This window comes from Gymnogyps californianus, chromosome 1 (assembly GCF_018139145.2).
Source record: "Gymnogyps californianus isolate 813 chromosome 1, ASM1813914v2, whole genome shotgun sequence".
NCBI classification, from domain to species: Eukaryota; Metazoa; Chordata; class Aves; order Accipitriformes; family Cathartidae; genus Gymnogyps; species Gymnogyps californianus.
The window spans coordinates 155,934,652-155,960,971 of record NC_059471.1 but is presented as its reverse complement, the minus strand read 5'-3'; the positions used below and the strand labels follow the sequence as shown (position 1 = coordinate 155,960,971).

The 26,320-nt window shown below is 41.3% G+C and overlaps 1 protein-coding gene across 1 annotated transcript in view; it reads right to left on the bottom strand.

Moving 5' to 3' along the window:
- TBXAS1 (thromboxane A synthase 1) overlaps positions 1 to 26,320 on the bottom strand; it is a 233,206-nt gene that overhangs the window by 110,710 nt on the left and 96,176 nt on the right. The window contains exon 4 of the mRNA XM_050899408.1: positions 19,418 to 19,514. Within this exon, the coding sequence (XP_050755365.1) occupies positions 19,418 to 19,514 (97 nt within the window). The remainder of the gene's footprint in view (positions 1 to 19,417; positions 19,515 to 26,320) is intronic.

The window sequence follows — 26,320 nt, the reverse complement described above, 5'->3', positions numbered from 1 at the left end:
GGCTGCTGTAAGGTCTCCCCGGAGCCTTCTCTTCTCCAGGCTGAACAACCCCAACTCTCTCAGCCTGTCTTCATAGGAGAGGTGCTCCAGCCCTCTGATCCTCTTCGTGGCCCTTCTCTGGACTTGCTCCAACAGGTTCATGTCCTTCTTATGCTGGGGGCCCCAGAGCTGAACACTACTCCAGCTGGGGTCTCACGAGAGCGGAGTAGAGGGGCAGAATCACCTCCCTCGACCTGCTGGTCACAATTCTTTTGATGCAGCCCAGGATATGGTTGGCTTTCTGGGCTGCAAGCGCACATTGCCGGGTCATGTTGAGCTTCTCGTCAACCAGCACCCTCAAGTCCTTCTCCACAGGCCTGCTCTCTATCCACTCATCACCCAGCCTGTATTTGTGCTTGGGATTGCCCTGACCCATGTGCAGGACCTTGCACTTGGCCTTGTTGAACTCCATGAGGTTTGCATGGGCCCACCTCTCAAGCCTGTCAAGGTCCCTCTGGATGGCGTCCCTTCCTTCCAGCGTGTCGACTGCACCACACAGCTTGGTGTTGTCGTCAAACTTGCTGAGGGTGCACTCAATCCCACTGTCCATGTCGCTGACAAAGATGTTAAACAGTGCTGGTCCTAATACCGACCCCTGAGGAATGCCACTCATCACTGCTCTCCGCTTGGACATCGAGACATTATCTGCAACTCTTTGAGTCATAAGACTATTAAAAGCCTCTCTGTTTATGCACACTTTTCCTAGAGGAAAGGTTGAGGACCAGAAGGTTCCTTTTACAGATTGTAAGGAGAATTTGGAGAAAACCAGTCCCCAATAACTTTTGCTACAGATATATTCCCATGCTTTCAATCATTGGCATACATAGGAATGGCAGGCAATGTCCATAAGAACTTGGGCTAGATCTTTCCATTACACAGGAACATCACATTCCATAATGTGCTCATTCAGAGACACCTCTGCAGCACCCTTGGAGATTCTGGAGAACACCAAGAGAGATTATAAGTACTACCCAGCCTCCCACTGCCTGTCCTCTAGGCTGGTGACCCCTGTCGTAATCCTGACCCAAATGCCTTGGGTATGCAGTTAGATACCTCAGAAGAGGATTCACCAAAGCTGAGCACAGAGTTGTCCAAGCTGCCATGACAGCAATGCAGGAAGAGTCCCACATCTCCCTAGGGCCTCGCCACCTCCCTCCTCATGGACATCATAACACAATGTGCAAGAGAGGCCACTACAGCTGTGATCAGGGATTACTCCCTTTGTTTCAACTGAAAAGTGAAGGAAGTCATGGTGGTAACTCCCTTTCATACCGTCGCTGAGGGAACCGAACTCACACACGGGAAAAAAAGTTGTAATTCCTTCCTGTAGATAAGGATGGGAAGAAAAGTAAGGAAATAAGAATAACGAAGAAGGAAAGAACTATCACAGCAGGAGTACAGGCTAAGGGAAGGTGCAGGGTGGGATAGTTCTAAACCCTCCTGTCCTTTCCAGGGAATACTTAGGAGTGAACTGAGACTGGACTTAGAGCATTCATTCCCCTTGTGAAAAGGGCTTCAGTCCCAGTTCCTCTCCAAGGTCTGTTTCTATAAAACTGCCATTAGATAAAGATACATAAGTAATATTTTGTAGTAGTATCTGAAACCTTGGCCTCCCTGATACAGATGACTGCCCTATTAAGCTGCAGAGATTCACTAACTTCTCTACCATGAATGCCAAGGACCGCATGGAATGTGGAGTAGCTTCAACACATAAGGCTGCAAGTTCATCTTCCCCAAGAATCACCTACAGGTTGCTAGGTAAGGCACTTCCCAGAGAGATGAGATGAGCGTCTTGGAACGATTTCCAGCAGAAAAATGCATGAAAGCCTTTCTCTTGCACTCTGGGCAGCTCCCCTTGTCCCTGAGGCCTGTATTGAAAAGGCACAGTTCCACTACCTTCTTGCATGACTCGAAGGAACATGTTTGCTGCTGCTACATTTTCTTCAGAGCCTGAACCACCAGCCAGTTTCAAAGGTACCTGTGAGGTCCATCTCCTCTTGAAACATCATATTCATAGGTCTCCTAGGTTGGACACGAGGTAGGTCTCAAAACTGCTAAGCACTTTGGCACCAAAGTGCTTCTGACCATGCTTAGAAAAAGAATTGCAGGTGCCTGAGAAACCTCGGTGTTGAAATCACCAGCTCCAAGAGACTCAAGGCACTTCCAAGCACGAGGTATGACTGAGCAAGAGTTTTTAATCTGTATTTTCAAATTAAGCTCCTTAAATGGGAGTTAAATGCTCAGAACTTTCTGATTTCTAGCAGAGGCAAGCTAGCCAGGTGAAGGGGAGGCTTACCAATGGCTTAGTTTAAAAATATTACTCACATACAAAACTTTTCTTCAGATCAGAGTATATATAAAACACGTCACTCTTTCATGTATCTCATACTTTATTGACAATTTTGGTTTGACCTCTTTCACTCAGATGTTGCAATATAGAAATAAAATTATAAACTGGCCAGTCTAGCTTAAAATCTCAAAGCACTGAGAAATACTAAAAGTAAACAAGTGAGTAAGTAGTAAACTATGACCAAAAGCTGAGTCTTTTCAAAGGGTTTCTATCAGTCTTACAAGTTCCCATGTAGCACCTAAAAGTTGTTGCCTAATATCCTATTCCCTGTGTGACAACATCCTGATACACAAAATATACTTCAAACTGTCATTTATCTAATTTGAAACAGAACATTTGGAATCAGTACTTCAGACCAATGACCTCCAATATGCGCGAAACAACTCAAGGAAAAAGTCTTTCACCTTTTTTCCCCCCAATGCCAAAATGAAAATTTGAAAACAATGTCAAACAAAGCAAATATAAAAATTTGCTTGTGAAGACTCCTCATGGTTTTCAAAAATACAAATGGGTTCAAGATGCTATTTAAATCAAACTACTGGAAGAAAAGGGCTATTAACAATTAAAAACACGGATGCAACCTCCAGCTGAGGAAGTCAGCCATGGACAGTCAGATGTTAGGGGGCTATTCTGTAGGAAATACCACTCTGCACTTGCCCTGTTCTTCTGCTCTTTCTCTAAGCATCTGCTGCTAGTCAGAGACAGAGCACTCCCTGGCTAAATATGTCTCTTTTTATGTTAGTTTTCCTTTGAAAAGTCGTTCAGAAAGAAAACTCCAGGTCAGATGTAATGGCAGCATGACAAGCTGTCAACAAATCACATTTGCAATATCCGCTTAACTGAAGAATTTGAATTCCCTGCCTGCTACTTCACAATTGTTTCTAATTACATTAAGTGTATATTTACACATCAGGGAAAAAACCAACTTCATGTATTAAGATCTCCACATCTATCTGTCAAAACACTAATGCATTTTCCTGATATTAGTAGCTACTTTCGTTCCTCATTTATTTGTCCCTCAAGAAGAGGTAGGCTATAAAACTTGGTAAGTAGTTGCATAGCACACTTTCAGGATTTTATCTTCCAAGATTTCATATTTGTGGTTATTTGTCTGGTTTCAATTAAGTAAAAAAAAAAAATAAATCCTAATTTATCAAAGCATGTCAAAACATGCTTATATGAAATAGCATTTGTTCATTTGACTCTCACAAATTAATTTGAGCACATCGAGAATTAAGAGTTTGTCATAAAATAATTTCAACAATAATAAAGTCCTACTGCATACAGATAATATTACAGGACTTATGAGTTCCCTGGAGCTCACAATTTCAGTAAAACAGCCTCACTTCCCAAACAACCTGTAACCAGACTGTTCCTCACATCGCTCTTACTTGATTTCTTCAAGGAGAGCAGCTAAAATGCTCCTCTGAGTATCAGCAAGTACCTCGTTCAAAATAAATTAACAGTATCAGCTACTTTTGCATTCTCAAACATATTAGGCTTGTAATAGCAAGCAGTGCGGATTATGAAGCGTAAAGAACATCGCCATATCTTGTCATCTTAAGAGTTCTAGATAAGATAAAATTTAAAAACAACCAAAAACCCCACAGATTGGAGCCCACGCCCCAGAGCTCACTGATCCCTTTCTTGCAAAACAGGCCTCCTTCAGGCAACATAGCATTTGGAGGGCCTGTTTCACCACCCCATTGCTTCAGTTTTACTGCACTGTCACTGTGACATGAAACTAGAAGGATGGGTCAGATCCTGAATTCTCCCCCCTTACATTGCCCAAAAAGCCAGCGCTAGCATTTCAGGCATAGACAAGCTGGAAGCTCAGCAAATGCACACTAGGACAGAGCGGTATTTGGGATTTAGATTCTCTTTTATGGAATGCCCAGGGAAAGAGTGTGTGCCAGCCATGAGAATGAAACACCTGCAACCTTTCACTGAGTATTAACCCCACAACAGCCAGGCGCACACGGAAAGGCAATGGGGAACTCGAGTGGAGGTTGCCATAGTCCTGCCTGCTGGGACTTGCCACGTGAAGGAGGAAAGAGGCCTCACTCTCTAGAAGACCACGCATCAGTGAAATCGCCAGGCTGCACCATACTTGGCATGCACATCACACTTGATTGCATGCACCTAGCATTTTTGCAAGTTATCAGTATCTGCGCTTCCAAGCCCAGCTTTACTGGTGGGTGGGAGAGGGGGAAAGGAAGGGATTGTAGTTTCCAACCATCAGTGCTGGCTAGTGCAGCACACGCTCCCACATCACAAGAACTCATTTTGCATCTGCACAGCTGCTTCTCCCACATCTGAGGTCCGTGCTGAATCCCCCCAGCATACAACAGCCTGAAAAATAAAAGGGATCTCGAAATTGAAAAAATAACCCTCTGCAACATGTCTAAAACCCTGCTGAAATTTTTACTTAGAATAAATCTTAACCCTGGGACCAGCCTAACTTCTTACAGCCAAAACTGACTGTGCACTGCCAATATAATATAAAAGCTACCACGAGCGCCAAGAGAACAGCTGAAAAAAGTGAGGAAATGAGAGCTGCCCCACTTGACCACTGAGGAGGGAAAAACCAAGTCTGCGCCATCCAGCAGCTGGGGCATCCAGAGAATGTCTAATCTGACATGGTGAAACACCAATTAGGGAGGGGGCATTCCGTCTAACAACTGAAATCAAACATTAAACAAAATAAAACCAGAGCTGGTTAGAGAAACTTAAATAAAGCCGCATGGTTGAGAGAAACTGGAAATACTGCAAAATCAATTTGTTTTTCCAGGCTTTCTGGAAGAAAAAATGGAGAAAAGTTCCAACAACATATCTTGTTAGATATGTTTTTGGAACAAAATAATTTTACTTTGCAGATTAAAACAACTTTGGCTTTACATTAGAAGCTGTAACTGAAACAAAATATTCTAATCAACTTTTATTTTTATTTCGGCTTTTGACTCTTCAAAATCAGCCACAACATGAAACTTCTATCTTCCACACATTTCCTAATCAAAACTCAGAAAACATTAAGGGCCATGTAAGGTATATTTTTTTTTTAATTCTTGATGCTGGCAATATAGCATGCTATCTATTCCTACTGCAGTCAATTATGATTATATTAGGAGGAAATTGAGAGAGCAAAATAAAGCATTAAAAGGCTTGAAATTCTTAGACTGAGTGCAGTCTTTGTATCCTAAAGCATATGCAAAAATGGGTCCAATTCTTTAGTTATGTTATCCTGCACTAGTTTTTCCCCACAGGATCTCTATTTGATTTTGCAAATGTAACATTTATAAAGAAAATAATGTCCTGAAAGGTTTTAATATTACATATTAAAAAAAAAAGTCTTTCACGTGAAATGAATCAGTCACAAACTCAGGATTCTCAACCTTTAGACATAAAGCTCACATGACAACTTGTGGAAGAAGTTAGTGATCTGTAGAGCCCTGTCACCGGAGAGCGATACTAGCAAGTGAGTTTCCCTGTTCTTTAATAATTTTTGTTGAGTCTGTGTTTACTAAGATTCTTCAGGGGCTTATAAACTTTAGCAGTTTGGTCAGATTTTCAAAGTGGTTTTTATATCCAGCCCTTACACTAGAGGGAACAAAGCCAAAGTCAAAGAAAAAGACTCTGGGTTTCTTTTCCCCCACAATTGATAAATAACCCTATCTTTTCCCTAGGCGGCTTCTCTGAAATAGCGAGACCATTTTGACTGAAAAATTCTAAATGGAAAATATTAATTGAAGCAGTTAAAGTTTGATAAGCTACTGAAAGGTAAACATTGTAATGGAAGACATTGGGCAACTTTAATTATAGATATCACCATTTCCTCTGCTACAATACAGCTTCTTTGGAACTGATGAAATACCAGTATAGTCCTGACGACATTAAAACATGACTGAAGGTCAACGACTGGTTAAACTGGAATGTTTCTGAGCCATTGTTAAATTATTCAGAATTATTTTAGGAAAGCTGCATAAAAAGTGCAAGAGTGCAGTTTTAGCTTCATCTAAATGCGCATACTGAAAATGGAAAAGGAAATGGGGAAACTGTCATTTGCAATTGCCTTGAAAAGTGAAAAAAATAATATCTTGTGTATCTTCAACTTACAATTAATCTAGCAGAGGGGAACAGTGCAAGATAGTTCTTGTTTTTACTACTTATTTCCCCAAACCCTTTTCTGCAAGAGCAAGCGTGAAACGAAAAGAAGAAGAATGGGACATTATTTCAGTAAAGAATGTAGTTATTTTAGTTTCTACTGCTTAACACCAGTGAGAGGAGACTGGTAGGAGTAAATAATTAACAATGATCAACAATCCTTTTCTTTTGCTGCAGAATAGCTGTTTCCTGATCCCTGTATATATCTGTTGCCGCATATGTGTCTGTGGGACTAAATGGAGCCTCCTCTAGCCATCACCGAGCCTTCAGAAACAGGTGAATCGACGTCAAAATGAGCAGTGGCCAGATGTGCTCAAAGTAGGGAGCACTCGTTACACTGGAGAGCTGGGAGCAAGCCATGCAGTGCGAAGACTTGAATTTTACATTCCTCCTCCTCTTTCCTTTTTCTTTTAAGTGTGGTGAATTTAACACTGACGAAAAGTCAGCAGCACTGGCAAGTGCTCTGCAACTTTCCTTGGTCGCGGTCAGGAGCGCTGCGTGCACAGCGCAGCGCTTCCCCAGCACCTACATAACGCACTGCAGCGTGTTCCCTTCCTAAGGCTCAGACCAGCCAACTATTTGCTATCAACTATTTACAACAAATGGTGCCAAGATATGTGGTTGCTATATAAACAAAGAAGAATTCTCACTAGAGACTAAAATAAGACCTGCCGACTCATTTTTCACTTATGATCCATAAGATTTATAGCTGTAACACACTGTCAGTGGTAAGGAGCGCATTGTCTCTAAACATCCTTTCCCATGGAGGTTTTAATCTTGCAGAACGAACATTACATAGTGTACGATCACAAGCAAAAAACCAGGATGGCAAAAATTTTTGCTTAGAACAAATCTACTGGAGTTAATTGGTAGGTAATTTTGTAAAGCTCAGAAAAGAACTTTCCAGGCTCTGGTCAGAGAACCACTACAAAAACAGCTGCATCAATTTAAGATGCTACTACCCCATCAGCTGGTCACCACCCCCCATCTACTGGAGATTACCACCATTGAGATGGAGCTGGTGGAGAGCCCTTGTGAGCACTCATCATCTGCTTCAGTGCCAAGTCAGCCTGCATAGTTTTGAAAAAGTCCGCCTTGATACATAAACTAAGATGGATTAGCTTCTGAGCTGAACCAGATGAGGAATGCTCACATGATCCATTTTGTAGGCCTTGCTGTGGGAATGGTAAGTCCAGCTAAGACATCTTAACAAAAGGTTGTTAGCATTGTACTAGATAAGAATATTACCCTTACATCAAAAAAAAAAAAAAAAAAGGAAAGGAAAAAATCTTTCACATGTTTAAGTTAAAAAATAAACATAACGGCAGGTAAATGGATTAAGCTATCTGAATGGATGACTAAAGGGAGAATTATTCCCACTATTTTTGAGATGACAATACTACTTTTAAAAGACTTAAAATGAAGAGCAGAGGCTTGCAAGGATTAGTATAATAATGCCCATGTGTATCACATTAACTCTCACTGAAGAGGAACGAACTTCACTTGCACACACACAAGTCCCCAAATATAACTCCTATCACATTTGAAACAAAAAGATCATCCACGAAAAAAAGTCACCTGCTTGCGTAATCGTTAATAGAAAGGGTTCAAAAGTGGTGGGGGGAAACTGATTTGTAGCCAGTAGAGCCATTGAGAGAAATGATGCCCAGATGCAACCTCTGGCACTGGATGTCACCACAGCACTGGTTGCTGGAGGCTGGGCAGATAAGCCAGAAGGAAGGTTACTGTCACTGTCTGTCTTGCTATTATGCTGGTCTTTTCACTTCTGCTGCTTGCCACCTTTGAAAGAGGACACTCAGCTAGGCTACACAGATCTTAGGCATGATACACGACAACCATTCAAACTATCATATACTGCTGTGTCACATCTGCTCCAATGCTCAGTGCTGAAGTTCTAGGCTTCCAGGTAGTACATGTAAATCACTTCTCTGTGCTGTGAAACATCACTTGCATAGACCTGAACGGGTTCCTGTATCATCAGATGCTTCAAAAGGACTTTTTGTTCATGAGCAGGTGAGTTATCGCCAAATGTGGATAAAGACATGCAAACAAAGCAAAGTACTGGGTCTGAACTCTGATCGCTCGAGGCCAACTTGAATGTTGTGATCTGAGCCTGTATCAATTCTGGAACAAGTGACAAACTAATTACTCTTCTCCTAACAAAAGCAGACTGGGAAAGGCAGGAATCAAAGGACATGACGCTCTACTATATGTCAAGAATAGGGAAAAGGGAGAAAACTGTAAACAAAACAACCAATCTGCTACTGACAAATAACAGTTTCAGAAGTCAGAAATGAGGGACTGTTGAAAACCCATGCTATTAGACCGAATAAGCTTCAGAAAAAATATCCCCACAGCATATGCCTAAAGAAGTAGGATAAGTTGAACTTCCCTTTAAAAAACAACAAATCAACAGAAATCAAAGGTCAGGACCAGCAAAGACCAGCACGAACTGCATCTCCACTCACATGTTTCACACCTACTCATAACACAGTCAGCTAAGAACAGGATTAGATAAGGAAGCAATACTGTATTTAAACAGGAAAAAATATTTATCAGCCTTAAGATTTCACATATTTTATCCAGCAATAAAACGTGTTCTTTAAATACGGAACAGAGCCCTGGGAATAGATAGTCCTTTCCTGTCTGTAAGCGTTGTTTGTCTTCAGCATTGCAGTATAAAGAAAAAAAAGTGCTGCAAAACCAGTAAATAAATAGCCAATGTAAGTTTGATGAAAGATTGGCTCAGAAGACTGCTTTTGGCCTGAATAGAAAGATATGCTTTCATCCTGTTTTGACTATACTCATACGTTTACCTAACATAATTGGATGTAGTTAATATTGCAGGAGCCTTCAAGCAGCGCACATTTCCCTCATTAGTGGGTTTAAAGCCTTAATGATATCTCCTGTGCTGCAGAAAAGCCCAATGTAGGCTTTAAAAGTGATTGGCAAGTTTCAACAGGAGAAAAACTGGGGGAAGGGAAGGCAAAACCTAATAAAACTCTGATCTTGTTTTCTTCTGTCGTTTAGAAAAGGAAATTTTGCAGAATGATAGAAGAAAGAAAAAAAAGGTGAGGATAAACAAGCCAAAAAAGATAATTTCAAAAGTTGATCTTACAGTAACTCAAAGAAACGTGAAAGAAATAGGGAGTGGGTAGAAAGAGGGAATATCCTTTCACATACCTGCAACACACTAAGACACATACATACTTAGTCCTACACAAACTTCTTCTGACATAAACAAGTGCATACACACAGAGCATTGTCACATCAGCTCTTGCTACACCTGCAGCAAAACCACCTTTTTGTAGTTTCATTATGCAGCATTTTTTTCCCCCCCTGTAAGTCTCAATAGAGTTGGCAGGGAAGTTTTGCATCTAAGAAACAGAATGTCACAATATACCATTAACTAAGCACATGCAAAGGGCTTGGGTTTTTGTTGTTTGTTTGTTTTGTTTTTGTTATTGACTAATTTTGACCATTTTCCAGGAACAGAAATTTCACAGGCTGGTTTAGTTTCAAAAGAAGCGTAATTATGTACAGCTGTATTCAGTATTTCTTAACTGCCTTGAACAATCAGTGAAAGGGAGATTTGCACACATTATCAGCCACTATCATTAGTGCTGTAAAGTACGTAATCCATCTGGTGTTCTGGTGTCTACCTAGGAGCAGGTATTGAACCAATGATGGCTGCAGTATAATAGCATAAAGAGAGAGCATTAAAAACGAACAAAACAACACAGCAACCCTAGTCATTTCTCGATACCAGATTGTCCTTGTGTTTGTGTTCCCCCATGGTTTTGCAAACCATTTTTATACGTATAGGCCTGGAGAGTGGAGAATTAAAAATGTAAATTTCATCAACATGCGGTTTTGCAGTCTTCACAGGGGAAGAGGTAGCAGGATACCATGGTGATGGCAGCACTGCAGCCCATTAATAAACCAGAGAAAGACTCAGGGATAGATTCAAATACTCAGACCCATGCTGAAAAATAACTCACTTCGTAATAAATCCTGTAAAAGATAAGATGACTGTGCATCTCAACATCAGCCATGGTCTCAACCTACTGATTCATCATGTCTTGATGGGGGCGAGGGAAGAGGAAACTTGTTTTTAAGCCTTCTAGCCTCCTTACAGTCAATTGCATTGCTTTTATATTGCCAAGGTTTATGGCCCACGGCATCTGAAAAGAGACAACCCATGTCTGGAAAAGAGAAAAAGTGGAAAGTTTTTATTCTTGTATTCCATCTGTGTGTAACCCATCTGTTTCCACCATCATTGCTAGCCCTTCATACAGGAGGGATCAGCTGGTTTTATTTGCTATCTATCTTACCTGGAAATGTGACAAATATTAGTGTTTGCTTACTCAATTAGAGATTCATAAACCTTAAGCAAACAAATTCACATGACCTACCTGGACAACAATATATTAGCCAGTTAAAATAGCAGCCTCACAAGAAGTGTGGCTTTCTCCAAGCCCAACTACGGTCTGACCACCACTGCTGGCTATATGCTGACCTCTTGCAGGAGAGCTGCCTCCAGCCACGACAACACTGCAAACCTTCGTCAAACAACAAACCATCTAAGTAACTGCTCAAAGAAAATAAAATATCTGTTCGAGGTTCTCCTCCAGACCATCCTTAAACTAATTGTTAACTACAGTCAGCGTTTTTAGATTGCTTGCTTGTAAGCTGTTCTGCGGCACTCCAAACTGTTGTTATCGATATCTTCCTAAACCTTCAGAAACTCGTCTTTATCAAATACTTAAATATGTGAGAAGAGACCATGTGAGGCGCAGAAAAATAAAGGCTCCTATTTAAGGGAACGTCCCCATTGTGGACAGACTATTAATAAACATACTTAGGTAAACACACACTCACAGCCAACTGAATTAAACGAGACATAAGAATGTGCATAGAAATAAGTAAATGCTAACATCTTTTTAGGAATAGAAGTCAGCAGAGGCACATGCCAGGTGTTCAAGGTAGGTACAAATGAGCTTTCCCACCTTGCAGGACAGAGGTTTCACTTGGTTTCCTGTTCTGAATTAGAATTACAAATAAAAATGACAAACTTAAGAGAAGATAATCCTCAAAATACATTCAACTGAATCTGTTAATATTAACTTTAGTACTTCAGGGTTTTTTTTAAATACTTCACAATAGAAAGCTACTCAAAAAGAAAAAAAAAAAAGAGCTTTTCAATAAAACTTTTTCCTCTACATTTCTGAAGCTTCTTTTAAGAACAAACAAAAAAACCTCCCACCACAACTATTTGAATTAACAGATAAACCAAATCCCAACCCTCTGCCGTCAGTTCTGAAGCACTAACATTCACTAATGATAATGTTCAGCTGGAAATTCCCAACATATTCTTTTACATTTGTTAAGGTGACAAAGCACTTCCTAAATGATTTGCCCTTGTGAACACAGGAATTCTGTAGCAAAGCCAAAAACTGAGCTCAGAGCTCCTAAATCCCAACCTAGAGCCCTAATCACAAAACCAGACTTCATCTCACTGGGATTCAGAGGATCAGGTGGTTCCCAGAACACGGTCTACTAATATATCAAGTCTTTCTTTAAGGCTAACTGAAGCCAAAGTCTGATTAATTTTACAGTCAATAGCAGTGATCATTTGACAACAGTAGTTTTGTGCTATTAGCTGCAGCATATGGGGAATAAGGGGCAATTTGTTGTGCATGCATAAAAAGTTATACACAGTCTGAAAGAAATGACCCTCTCAATATTTATTATTTTAATTTTAAAGTGTCTGTTGCAAGCATATGCACTGCTACTTTAAAACATTGAAACAAAACTGGATTTAATTGCTCAGAAAAATTAACCAGCAAGCTCTGAAAGCAAAAAGAGGAAAGAAAAAAAAATCCAGAATTAAAAGCTATTTTACCAGGTAAAGAAGGCAGCAAAATAGTTACACACACATTGACCAAGCTAGAAAGGTATCCTGGTATGTCTAGAAGACAGCCATGGAGGCACACTGGGGAAAGAAAGCAGATACATCATTATGGTTGTTGAGCCTAGGAGTTCCTGCTCTGGCACAGCCCAGTGAGAACCATTAGGTCAAAACAAGGATAAGAGCTCTTGCTCGGCAGACACTGGCACTGGAAAATCTCTCACGCATCTGGGCTCACATGGCTGTACAATAGCACGCACAAATATGCAGTCAAACAAATTAATATTAAACAGTTAAGCGCTATACAGCCAAATGCATTCCCCGCTAGCGTAATTCCCTTTCTATAATGATGCTGTACCAGCCAAGATTTCAAACAAACTATGATCTAGCAGCTGTAGAAAACTGCTAGGCAAAAAAGTAAATCTTAATAAATTCACTGCTTGGACACCTTTTCACTTACCCTCGTAAGGCAGAGAATGATTTTTGGAAGCACTGAATATTCTCAGCTCAACAAGACTGAGCCTTAGTGTACATGTGGCAGGATCGACACTTGCTTAAATTTGTCCTACAAAGGGAGGGAGGGAGGGAGAAGAGAACATCGCAGCTCTGTATCACAAAGAACTGGATGTTCAAGGCATGGCCTGCCATCAGGTGTGATGGCTTTGCTGCATCAGGAACTGAAATGTCACCACGGCATGTACAAAGCAGCACATTTTGTGAAGTTTCCATAATAAGATATGGCACAACTGATGTCCGCAAGGCTCTAGTGAGGACTAGAGATTCAGCATCTCTTCAAATCACAGAGACCCCAAATCAAATATGTGTGCATCTGTATGCATCCATAAATACATACAAATATGCATGCATGCACACATGCAGATGTAACAACTAATCCTGAGACATGTTGTGTCCAGAAGCATTATGCTGGTCACCTTCCATGTCCTATGTGAACCCAACAAAAAACAAGATGAAACAAGATGAAGGAATGGGAAAATGAAGAAACATATCTAAAAAGACTGAGGCAGTGAACAAACTTAAAGCACATTCCTTCCCTCTGCTGCCACAAAAACCAGCTTGTTTTTAAAACTCAAGATCACAATCAAATTATTAGCACACACTGGAACATCACATGTGTACTAAACCATCCCACTGAACAGTCATTTTAAAGGGTAGAAAAATGAAGATCTCATGATACATATTTCACCATTTTTTCTCATTTCTTTGAATCATTTTCCAAATATTGACTTACCCACTGTCACAGTGTGTCACTAGTGCTTCAAACCATGTGCCCATGCAAAGGTGAGCCTCCAACAAAGCACACTCATCATCTATTTACAAACTGAGTTCATCACACTTTGCAACAACAATTTGGAAATAAACTAAGAAATTCACGTGAAAGGATGATAATGATGATGGCATTGACACAGCTGGAAATAATCCTAGGGCATTTAATTTGAAGAAAAGAAACATTTCTAAACCAAACCACCAAGGGTACAGGGTCAAGACAGCATGTATATGCGTCTTTTGGCAACAGTACACAACTCTTCATTCCTTAACTATTTTTATATGACACGTCTCCAAATGAATATGTTGCTGGGTTTATTTTTCAAAACAAAACCCATATTTGTGAGAGAGGGACTGAAGAAACAGCCCAGCCCATAAGCCTGGTCAGACTATGGGTTTGGATACACAACTGAATTACCACCGTTTACCAAATGACAGCACATCAGCAGGGCTGCTGCGTACAGGCAATGCCTGTACTCTAAAAACCAAGTCAGGATGCATCAAGTAAGTTCTTGCACAAGACACACAAGTGACCTTTTACTTGCAAAAGGCCAAGAACACATACACACACACAGAGGGACAGTTCCTGAGGCACCACTCAGCTGTTTGAAGCCAGTTGTGCATCCCAGCCCTGCTCTGGAGATGCATAATCGCTATCAGTTGGTGTAGGGTCATCTGAAGTTAATGGAAGTAGGCTGATTTATGCTGGCTGTGGGCCTGACCCAAAATTCACAGAATTACAGGACGGTTGAGGTTGGAAGAGACCTCTGGAGGGCATCTTGTATCAAATTTGGATAGACCTTTTGATAGAGCAATATACACAGACACTTTTCTTGCCAGTACTGTGTCCCCTAATAAGATACCAGAAAGAACAGCCAATGCAGGGGTATGGCAGCCATCCTGGACCACAGCTGAACAAGATGCAGAAAATAGCCTCCTTCCTATTTGGTGGCTGTATTTTATTTGTTTAATGCCACAGGTAGGCCTGAAGCTTTACAGATTTAACAAAATAAAGATGAAGCCAACAGCTTAGTGTAACAGGCAAATTCTACACGTGAAAAGAATAATCATGTCCCACACAGATGAACTAGGAGAGGGGGAAGGATAGACAAGCAAAAAGAAAAGAAGCTCAGGCAATTCGCTTTTCCTTCAACAGGGATACAAAGAAGTTGCACTGCCATGTTATATCAACTTCTTTGCTACTTTTTTGTTCTTACTTTTACTACTTCATTATTATTTGTTGTTAATCCACTGTTACTTTTTCCACTGTAACAGCAAAGCTCCTGATGAGAAAACAGTGGTGTTTTCTTACAGCTATTGGAATTGGTGTAGATTATTATATTTAAAAACGTCACCCTCCTCCAGCTGGTTGGCATGCAGATTTAAGGATTTGGTCTGGATCAACTATGAGTTTCCACCTGTGATAGCCACATGAATCCTGGCAGAGCACTGACTCCAGCAGCCTGGCAAACCTTGACTAGCCGGTACTTAACTTTGCCTTAGGGCTCACTGATCCACATTTTTAGCAAATAGTTTGGCCTACAACTTCTGAGTCATTTAAATTATGTATCAGGTAATAGCTCTTTTCACATTGCTCCATCTTAACATTCTGCTCCTACATTTTTAAAAGTACACTTTAATGATTCTCAAGTACTAATTCAAAAACAAATTTTCAATGCAGAAATTAAAAACAATCTGAAAACAGATTATGTATCATTATCCTGCCTGGCAGAATGCAACAAACATCGTAAACCTATATCTCACTCACAACACAGTAATGCAGCTAAAAACGGTCTTAGTGCTCTTAAAAGAAAACTTCTATTCAAGAGACAACTTACCATAGTTGTGAGAAAAAGGTACCATTTACTGCAGCACAGCCCTGCCTAGAATGCTGGCTGAGGTTTCCATGGTTAACCTAAATTAAAATCAATTCCATATTTTTTGGCAGAAGGTCTATAAGCTAATTTTCATGTTTTTTTCTTCAACTATAATTAAAAACATAGGGAAAAGGCTTCATATGCCTCAAGTATGAAGGTACATTACAGTAGACATTTTTGTTTTTAAATGGCTACAATGCTTACCTTAATCAAGTCAAAATTAAGTGGGAAAGTAGAATGTCATTATTGCCTGTGATTATACAGTTAACAATAAATATATCCCATGCCTACAGGCGAATAACACCCTGCGTGCTGGTCTTGGTTGCTTGTTCTAAAAGGAAGTGAACCTTAATGCAGATTTGATGTGCAGCCACCATACACTTCTGTTGCAAGAATTACTGATTAGTAACTCAGAAACAACAGAAGATGGCAAGGGAACCTAAAAGGCTTTTTACAGCAATATTTGAAAGATATTCATAGTAAAGATGTGAAATGTATAATAATAAAAGGGAAACATAATTGCATAAAGTGAACAAGAGTTTGGCTTCTAATCACATGCAAAATCTACTTTGTCCATATAATGAGTGAGTGGATAGGTTCAGTGCGTGAGAAGTGTAGAAGTGGTCCAGGTCTCTCTGGATGTGGAGACGCAAGATGCTTCCAGAAGAGTCCTCTCAGCAAATTAAAACCACCCTGATTCCATAAAGGTCTTCTGATGACTTCCCAGCAAGTAGCCAGCAAGTGCATGATCCCAGATTAAGGTCATTCTTCTTACGAGCACTCAAAGGCATGACATCACATTACAGACAGCTTTAATAAAAGCTCGGAGTTCACGGAATCATTATGTTATCCTCTTCTGTCTATCAAGTTCATCCACTGTTTGCAACCCTTCACAAGTTCAATTTCCCATTGTCTCTTACTCTAATATATACATACTTTAAGATTAATTGAAAGAGCAGCAAAATAAACACAGAATATAAACTTTTTCTACACTTAGCTTTCAGAATTAGTCCTGCACAGCCTGCAACTTAGTGACGCTTTGCTAACATGTGATTGCTACAACTGCTGCATAGTGTGGTGAATAATCTCTCTTTGTGGAATTCTGGGTTAGATAACTCACATTTCACCTCTGGTGGATTAAGTACAAATCTTGATTTTGGAAATGCATTGGCGGGGGGGAAGCACAGTTGATTTTCCTAAGGCCTGTTCAAACCTACCAGTCTCACTCCCTTCCTATCCTTCTCACCCTTAAAGACTGACACTCAAGCTAAAAAAAGGCTTTGGGTTGAAATAAGAAGTGTATGCCATGTCTGGACTGAAAGATATTAGCCTAGCTTTGTGAACAGCACTAACTCCAAAGCCAGTTCTACAACCACTCATCAGTAGACCATTTGGGGAAGCAATGGGTAAAATAAGGTAGGAGGATCTATTTTGCATTTTGAATTCTTCACTAGTGAAGATAAACTCTCACTTAAATTATAGGACCTTGCTTTGAGTCATTTTAAAATACATAAACAGAAGCAACCCTATTAAAAGTCTTAAAACGACGTTTATTCAGTCAATATGAGAAGAAAGAATTCTATTACTTGGAAAGTGCTTTTCTCACTCTCGCCTTTCAACTATTATTCACATATAACCAAAATCACATCTGAATAAATACCACTGGCCTTCATTACATACCATCCAGCATTATTTATTTTCATATAGAATCCTTAGTGTACAGGATAGCCGAAAACTTCATCAAGACAGTTGATTGTGAATTAAAGAGGAGAGGGGGCTTCCAGTGTGAAAATTCAAGAGGGGAAAAAGATCATCAAGTTAGATGTGGAAGGACCCAGAAACAGAAGGCTGCTTATCTTCAGTAAGTGAAAAGCAATGGGTAGAAGAGGGGGAACAAAGTGGAAAGTGAGAAATAACAATGCTCAAAGATTGCAGCTGTGTCAGAAGACCACGGAACAAGCAGATAAAAGCATATAAGATGAAGCAAGTTCATTTGAATTAGACTCATGGGCATTAAGCAAGCCAGAAATAGCAACAGGGCACAGGGGGCGAAACTGTTCATTTTGTTAGAGAGAGGGGTAGGAGTTAAATTTTCTCATCTGTCACAGGCTTTCTGGTTAGTGGCGGGGATGTCACTCAGTCTGTGCCACAGTTACTCATCCATAAAGCAGGATGTTGTGCAGAAAAGCCACAAATGGTTCAGGGGACAGTTAAGTGATAGGGGCAAGATATGAACCTACATAGACAGCTATACCTAACAGATCCCTGATGAGGAAAGACAGGGAGAGAGACTGGCTATAGTAACTTGACCTACCTGAATTTTAGAGAGGAACACAAATGTTACAGAGCATGACAGATGGATGTACAACCACAAGAAAGAGAGATAAACCTCTGACCATAAAAGCCTGGAGAGAAAGAAAAATTTTGCCAAATAAGAAGGGTGACAATGCACAGACAGATATATTCAAATGACAAGGCTGACTAAAATTAAGAGCAGAATGAATATCTGAATGTACCCTCAAAGGAATGCTCTCTAATTTCAGGGAGGTGTTATTTGGGCACCAGCTACTGCTATGAATAGTGAGTACAGTCTACTCCTATCAAATATACAGGAGAAGAGCATGGGAAAGTTATAGACAGGAAGAAACAGAGTTCCTGCTTGGGGGTGGAAGAAGGGAAGGGGTGGGAAATTCCTTCAAATACAGAGAAAATGGGGGAAAGACCCTTGCCACACACAACAACTTCAGCCTAAGAAGGTTGCACACTGGGATTCTTCCATTCAGATATGAGTTATAGGCAGAATGGAGGGCGACTGGTACAAGTGGTTATTAAATAAGATACAAGTAGTCACAAGATGAACCTCATGTAACAAAAGAAGCAAGCAAAGGAGACAAGAAGTCTGCAAACAGACTGTCTGGTTGCACAGAGGATCAGAGGGACAGAGGAGACAGACAGCTGATCAGAGATGAAATTTTCCCTGAGGGCACAAACAACCCTCCTGAATACATGTGAGTTTATTTGAGCACGTTTGAGCATACAAAGAGGCCAGGAGGAAGCAGGGAATGGATGGCACTGAGGCAGTGTGCAGTCACAGTGACAGTATTTCCTTGTAAAATGCTGAGGAACTGCTGGAAATGTTTACAGTCCCTCTGGCCGCTCCCCCCTCATTATTTGTTCTAACCAGTACTTGAAAAAGAGCTTTTTAATATATAAGCGTGTAACCAACAGCATATGTATAAGTCCTTGCTAACTCCAACTTCATTCTTTGCTATTTATTTTTTTCAGAGGGATAAGTATGACAAAGCAACATACAGTAGCTGTGGGAGGCATGTCCCTGTCCCAAGCAGCCTGCTCCTGCCCTAGAAAGTCTAAAAGCAAAAAACAGACCATGGGTGGGAGAAAGCAAATAATACTGTCCCCATGTTACAGATTGAGAACCAAGGAAGAAAGCTAGTAAGTGATTTTCCCAGGATTTCACAGGAGGTCAGTGGCAAAATTGGATATTGAAACCCTCTCTCTTCAGCATCCATCTGGTGGCTCAGTCACAAGGGCAGTGCGTCTCTTTTAAGGACATTCTTTTTCATCCTCAGAGTGTCCTGGTAACAGGAGTCTTTGACTGAATGTATATATTGAGTTTATATAGCTTTAAGTCTTATTGAACCACGTTGCACTTTTTCTCTCTATTTCCAGCTCCCTTGCAGTCAGTTTCGGTCTGAGCTCAAATTAGCAGTACTACCAACTCCATCCACAAAGCCAACCTTTTTGTCTACTTACAGTTCTGTTGGTGAAGTTACTGAATTCTGTCACTAAGATTTGCTTGATCATCTCTGGTGTGGAGACCACCACAAACATCTGGCGACCAATGTAATACCTACATGAAAGAAAGCAGAGAGTCATTTTATCAGATAACGACCACCAGAGAACCGTCTCCTTCCCTAAAATACCCCTTTTGGCTTGAAAATACCTGTCATGAACAAATAACACAGAAAATGTATTCCTTTGGGTAAAGCAGTATCTTTCCCCATCCCTCTCAACTATTAAATTAAGACGTATGGTCCTGGAATTTAAAGGAAACAGCTTAAAACCTTTTACTGATTAATCAATACTCAGCCAAGATTTTAACGTAAAGGTTTACACACTCTATGCTCACTATGAATTCTGTACAAAGTGATGTAGTATCACTAAACCAAACTACAGAGGGACAAAACATTAGAAATCAACAACCCAAACAATCATGAAAGACCTACAAAATCGATTATCCTGCAGTTAGCCACGTGAAATGTCTCTCCGTCACAAAGCCCGGTCTACAATGAGCCTTGCATTGAGGTCAATGAGCCTACAACGAAGTCTCCCCAGCTTGGCTGTAGTAAAGGCACATTTCCACCACTTCTACTAGCACTGGAACCGAGGTTCAGACATCAGGCTCTGCATTATCACAAACTTAACTGCCTAACAGATACCATCTGAACCTTACATAACACCAATGGGGGAAAAAAAAAGAAAAAAAGAAAAAAAAAGGTTCACCAAGTATAAAGGAATTAATAAAACTTCAGAAGAAGACTGGGTGGCAGGGGTCTCACTCTCTGCTTGTACACCCTCTATCTCCCTGCTCCCAGTTTAATCTGATCTTGTGGAGCCAGGGTCTGTCCTTTGGGGACTTCACACCATCATGGATGCCGCAGAGATACTGGGACCCACCTCAATGCCACAACTCCTAGGGGTGCAGCGCTCCCTTCTCCAGCAGCATTCCCCCCCAAGGTCCATGGGCGCTCCATGCTTGGCTGCTCTGCAGGGGGAGGGAGAAGTACCACCAGCAAGCAGAGGTTGCCTGCAGTCCCTACCTTTGCCGATTGCTGGACCGTCTTTCTGACTATGCAGGCAGCGCTGCCTTTGCTCTGCCAGGAGAGAGGAAGAGGAGGCTGGAGGCAGGCACAGGAGGGCCAGGCAGCTCAGAGCAGAACACAAGAGCAATACCACAGATGCTGCAATACCGTGGTAATATCGATGCCTAATCATTTTGGTATGATACACCTTAGTATCAATATATTGCTTATCACCTGTCTACATTGCAGCAACAGAACAGACAAGCAAACCCTGGGCTGAATTAAATTTAGTAACTGGAGGTTCCCATGGCAATGAAGCTGCAGCAGTGCTGATTTCACCGAGGGCAAACAAGTCAGACAAATATCTTGATTCCAAAGCAGGGTTTCACAGTCCACCTTGACCTCCATATCACCAAAACTCATAACAAACAAATGGCAGAGCAGAACAAGAAAATAATTTTCTTCAGGAAGGAAGAGATCATCTTCTCTGGTGGGTTTCCAGAGGGAACTGTTATTTCCCAAATCCAGCCCACAGGCTCCACTTGAACCTTAGATACAGGTGGTACATTCTATTAAAATAAACCTTTTTCACCTCTCCCAGTTTGCTAAACCACAGCAAAGTAGCTGTCTGTTAATGGTCAAACTTTTCTTCAGAATGCTAATAGGTGCATAAGAAAGAGCTGAGGCCTCATTTTAAAGAGTGCTTTGATCACAGTCTGTGGTAAAAGAGCATTATGCCCTACGTGCCCCTTCCGCATGTATTTTGTACAATTTCTCTGGCATCAGAGAGGCAAAGCAAGCTCCCAAGGCGAAGACCTGTGCTGCTGCAAACCTACCCAGGATGATCAGCCATGAATACTGACCTCTCACACTCACACCTTGCTTTTCCCTTCCCCTCTCCAAATTTATCAAGTTCCTTGTCTTATTTAATTGTTAGTGACTGATGGTCCTCCAACACACAGCTTTTCACAGGGACCAAATCCCTAATACCAGATTCCAAACCTGAATCAGAAGCTGATTATGTCTACCCAGATAGCTTAACTCTGACCACCAAGAGGCACCACATGATACATCATGCAAAGCACATGTGTGTGTGTGTGAGTGAGAGACACTTCTAGTTTATTTCAAACTTGGGAAGCTGCAGAGCTCCAGCTCTGGTCCACTGGAATAACAGGACAGTACTCACAGTTGGAGTCCTTATATCACAGTGAACTTTGTGCTTGAAAGCATTCAGGACTAAAATTTGGGGCAGGAGCTTCTCCTACTGAAGCTGCTTTTATGAGAAAGTGACTCACAAGCCAAGCTTATGCAAACAAATCCATTCATCATCCTCCGGCTCAGACCAGTCACCCGAACTCCCAGTTCTGCTTCCACAGCTAGGCTCGCTCTTTTTTATTTACTCTTCTCTAATTTTCTATCTATAGGCACCTGTTTTTCCTTTCCTTACCCAGTTATAAATAAGGGCAGAGAAGGAGAAGAAGGGCAAAAAATCTCCTAAAACTAATAAATTGAAAACACTGAAAAAATATCTTAAATTGCTTTTTAAGCAAAGTTCTGCCTGCTTTTAAGGAACTACTGCTGTAAAGCACACACAGACTACCATCTTTTATTGTATCCCAAACAGCACAAGCTCTCTTCCTGGCTTTTTTCCATTCTCCTACTTTCTGTATATAATCTTTCTAGCCTTTTCTAGGACACAAAAAGAAAAGGGTGTGTATGGACATGCTTTGGAAGTCAAAATCCGCAGGCTGGGAGCACGACTTCCATGATCTTCCTGTGAAGTTAAGGAAAAAGGACAAGTAGAGCTAAGCATGAAACAAGATCATCTGAGCTATTTCATTTAGCAAACACAGGTCCAGAACCTGCAAAACCACCAGAAAGATGCTTAACTGAGTTTTAACATATTTAAAATCCTTTGCAGGATCAAGGCCTCAGTCACAAACCAAGAGGATATCTCCCAACTAGGTTTTTTTTTTTCACTTGTTCCGAAATGGTGGGTAAAAGATAAAATCCTCCTGAACAATAATCTATTCTTCCCAAGTAAATAACATATTCACCCCTGCCATGTAACTTCATTTTGATTCTGTATTACTACATGAGGATATCACCAGACTCACATAGACTTAGATTTATTATTGAACAAAACCCGATATTCTTGTCAGATTTTAATAAATAAGAGTTTGAGAAAAACAAAAGCCTCCCGGCAAATGCATTACAAATGGATTCATGAATAATTTAGGACAGCACTTTTTATTAACTTCCTCTAGGTTAATCTTTTCACAGGGCTTGTCCACACACAAAAGTCCTACCTTTAACTACAGTGATACAGTACCTTTACACTGCTTGACCCAACCCTTTGTAATATTTTCATGTAGGGCATTCAGGGTGCAATGTAAATGCTTAGGACTATCTATCTAGCTCAGTCCTGCAGAGAAACAAGAACACATGAATGTAGTATGGCCTCCTCAGAGCGATGCAACTCTTTCCACATGGCAATCTGTTGTAACACTGTCATACAGGTAAAAATGAATTTCATGACCCACATATGAGTGTAATTTTCCTGTATAGATGAGGCCTCAGTTATTTAAGTTATGCTGTTGGGGCAATTTCTATTAAATTTCCATTTAAACTGCAGCCCTCCAAAACAGAGGAAAAAATCCACATTTTTAGACCAGCAGCTTTAGCTCCGTTGGAAGGTGAGACAAGAAAGACCTGGTACCAGCACATCAACAGCATGAGGACAGCATTAGCTTCCTCCAGCAGAAGAAAGGGCAGATGACGAGCCATCACCCCAGTGGGCTGCCAGCGCAGAAGTGGGCAGCCCTGTGCTGCACTGTCCCCAGGAGGGCCAGGCAAAAAGTTTTTCAGAAGTGTTCAATGGAGGGCATGGATCTACTCCCAGAAGTTGCCGAAAAGGCACGCTGCCCTCCAGCGCGTTTAACAAAGGGCTCGCAGGTCAAGGGGGTGGTTATGTTATAGTATATTGAGCAAAGGAAGTTAATCTGCATCCAGGGTGTTCTAATAACTGAAGACGCTACAAACACCCAACACACTCAACTGCAGCAGTTTGGTTTGTAAGAGCAGACAAGCACCACTCTTAGGGCAATTAATGAAAAGGACAGAGACTTCTGTCTTGTGTTCAGGTTTCACCCAAGACGTTCCAGTCCTCTTTGCAATGATTTAGTCATTTACTAAACACATCTTTTCTTTTATTCACAAGAATAAGCAGCAATCCAGCCATGATTTCTGCTGTTTTGCACATGCACCACCATTGCTTTCTGCAGAGATGTGGCCCAGGTGTCTCAACCTGCACCTTGTGCCTGCCGTGGCCATGGCCACAAAAATTACCCCATGGAGGTAAGAGATGCCTGCCAAGTCCAACTACGAGCTGAGGTAGGAGCAGTGAGACAAGAGGCACATGGGACTGCCCAGTCCCTCGTGCAACGCCCAAGCACACCATCTCCCTTTCCAATGTTTGCCAGGGACTCCTCGGGAACGCAGATTTCTGTTCTCAGGCGATGTAGCAGATCAGTCAGCTACTTTTAATTTGAAGGACCAATTTAGCATTATTCTTTCTGTGCCCCCAATATTGTTCTGGCCATGCTGCACGGTCATCTGCTTCTGACAGCGTCCCCCAGGCCCTGAGCCACGGACGTGCCCTCTGAGCAAAGCTCACAGCAATGTTGCCTTGCTGCACAGGAAAAAATGGAGTGTGTGCGCAGTACATCATGGCAAAGGGCCATATGTTTTTGTGTAACACCCGTGTGGGAAACACCTGCAACCCTTTCACCTTGTTCATAGTGCTGCTGTCAATTCACAGAAGACTTTGATCTCCCTATCTATTATCAACCCCATGTATTACAAACACATCACATGAATCATAAAACACATATATGCTGTTAGGCAATAAACAAGGCTTTGTTTTCTATGCTGCAGACTGGTAAAGTACACAAAGATCATCTGGAAAGCTAAATGAAAATAGAAAATTTTATTATCTCTATCTTCCTCAGGGAAGAGCAAAGAACAAAGAACCAAAAAAAAGGGGGGGGGGGAAGGAGAGGTATGCAAAGACACAGAGATACAGGGGAAAAGACTAATTTTCTTAGGAGACATTTCCTTAAAAAAAAGTTCCTCGATCACTCTGCCTCTTTTCTTTAGAGACATCCATTCACTGCAGGCAGAGAAACGCAAAAAAACGTATAGCGCACTGCTTGTTTAAAATAGGACTGAAGCCTGGTGTTACTTGCTTAATTATTTCAGAGGTCAGCAAATTGATTTGTCATGAACACTGTCCCCTGTCCCCTTCCAGCTCTTGCAGGCAATTCAGGCTCTGTAGGACTAAGCGATATGTAACAAACAGCTGCAAAGCCCAAACAATCTACGCAGAAAGGGTTACTTTGGGCTAAGAGGAAAGGAAAGGAGGGAACAAAAAATTGTCAGGTACTGAGAGTCCCATTATTATTTGTGTTATAATAGCAGCTAGAGGCCTCCAAGGTCCTCAGGCCCTAATTTGGCAGGAGTTATACATAAGTAGAAGGCTTATTCTAGGCCTGTGGAGTCTACAATTTAAATAAACAGGAGCGACAAGCAGTGGGGAAAACAAACAACGTCCTCCATTTTCCATCTGAGGGACTAGGGCACAGGCAGGTACGGAGGAGCCGGGAATTGCCAGCAATCACCTATTTTTTTTTTTCTTACTCCCTGCAGGAACAGAGCTCCTCAGCTGCCCTGTACACCTGAAAATCCCACACCGGCTTTCTTCAGGCAGGGGGAAGTCTGCTGGAAAGTCAGGAGCTAACCCCCATGCCGCTTCTCCTGCGTCCTGGGCTGTGACTCTAGCTGGCAGGGTGCCTTCCTGGACTATTTTTATAAAGCACTGACAAGCTGAGCATCTCCAGATTAGAGAACTGAGACATGCACATTACCACTTATGAAAAAAAACCCAAAACCAAACCAAACCAAACCAAAAAAACCCCACAACACCCTAGAAACAGGTGAACTTACTGCACATGAAAATGAAGCCCTGGTAGCAGTGAGCAGTCTCAGGCACAGAGAAAAGTTTCAAAGCACAGCTTTGCTAACACACACACACACACACACACAGCCCTCAGCCGGAGACTAATCCAACCCATTGTGTAAATTCATGAAAAAGAAGACATGGCCATAGTGACTTCTATTTAAGAATAAATTGTTCCTCATTTCCTTTTTCGATGAACTATGCTTCTTTTCATGTCATGAAAGCTTTAAAATAAGCACACAGAACTATTAATTTAATTCCTGACTGTATTAAAAATATCACTTAACAAGATGCCCAGACACTCGTGCACACTTTCTGCGCCGCTCTGTATTGCTATGCATCCACCTCTTTGTCCACATACCCGGGATTAAAAATGCCATCTTCTACATACCAAGAACCTCTGCACTATCTCAAACTTGCACCTTGCGCCAAAAGACTTCTGTTTTCTGACATGCTTAAGGAAGTATCAAAAAAGGAAGAAAATTCCGGGATTATTTATATTCTCCCCACCACTAAAAGCACAGCTATTTTTAAAGGAGCTCCTCCATTGTCAGGTACAGTAAGAGATTCATGGTACCAAAGTAATGTATTTAGGGTTGACAATAAAGAGGAGGGCGGCTGATTGGGGCCATTACAAGGTACAGAGCTGTCAGAGTCTTTCAAGTACCTTACACCAGGGTGCAAACGAGATCTATTTCTGGGCATCTCTAACCCCAGCTGGGGTTTAGCAACTTGAGGGTGTCACACACATTTACTAATCCCTTCCCCCTTCCAAGTGAGCAGTGCAGGAGACGCAGACTCTGCATGGTTGTGTTAATTCATTCATGAAATGAAGTA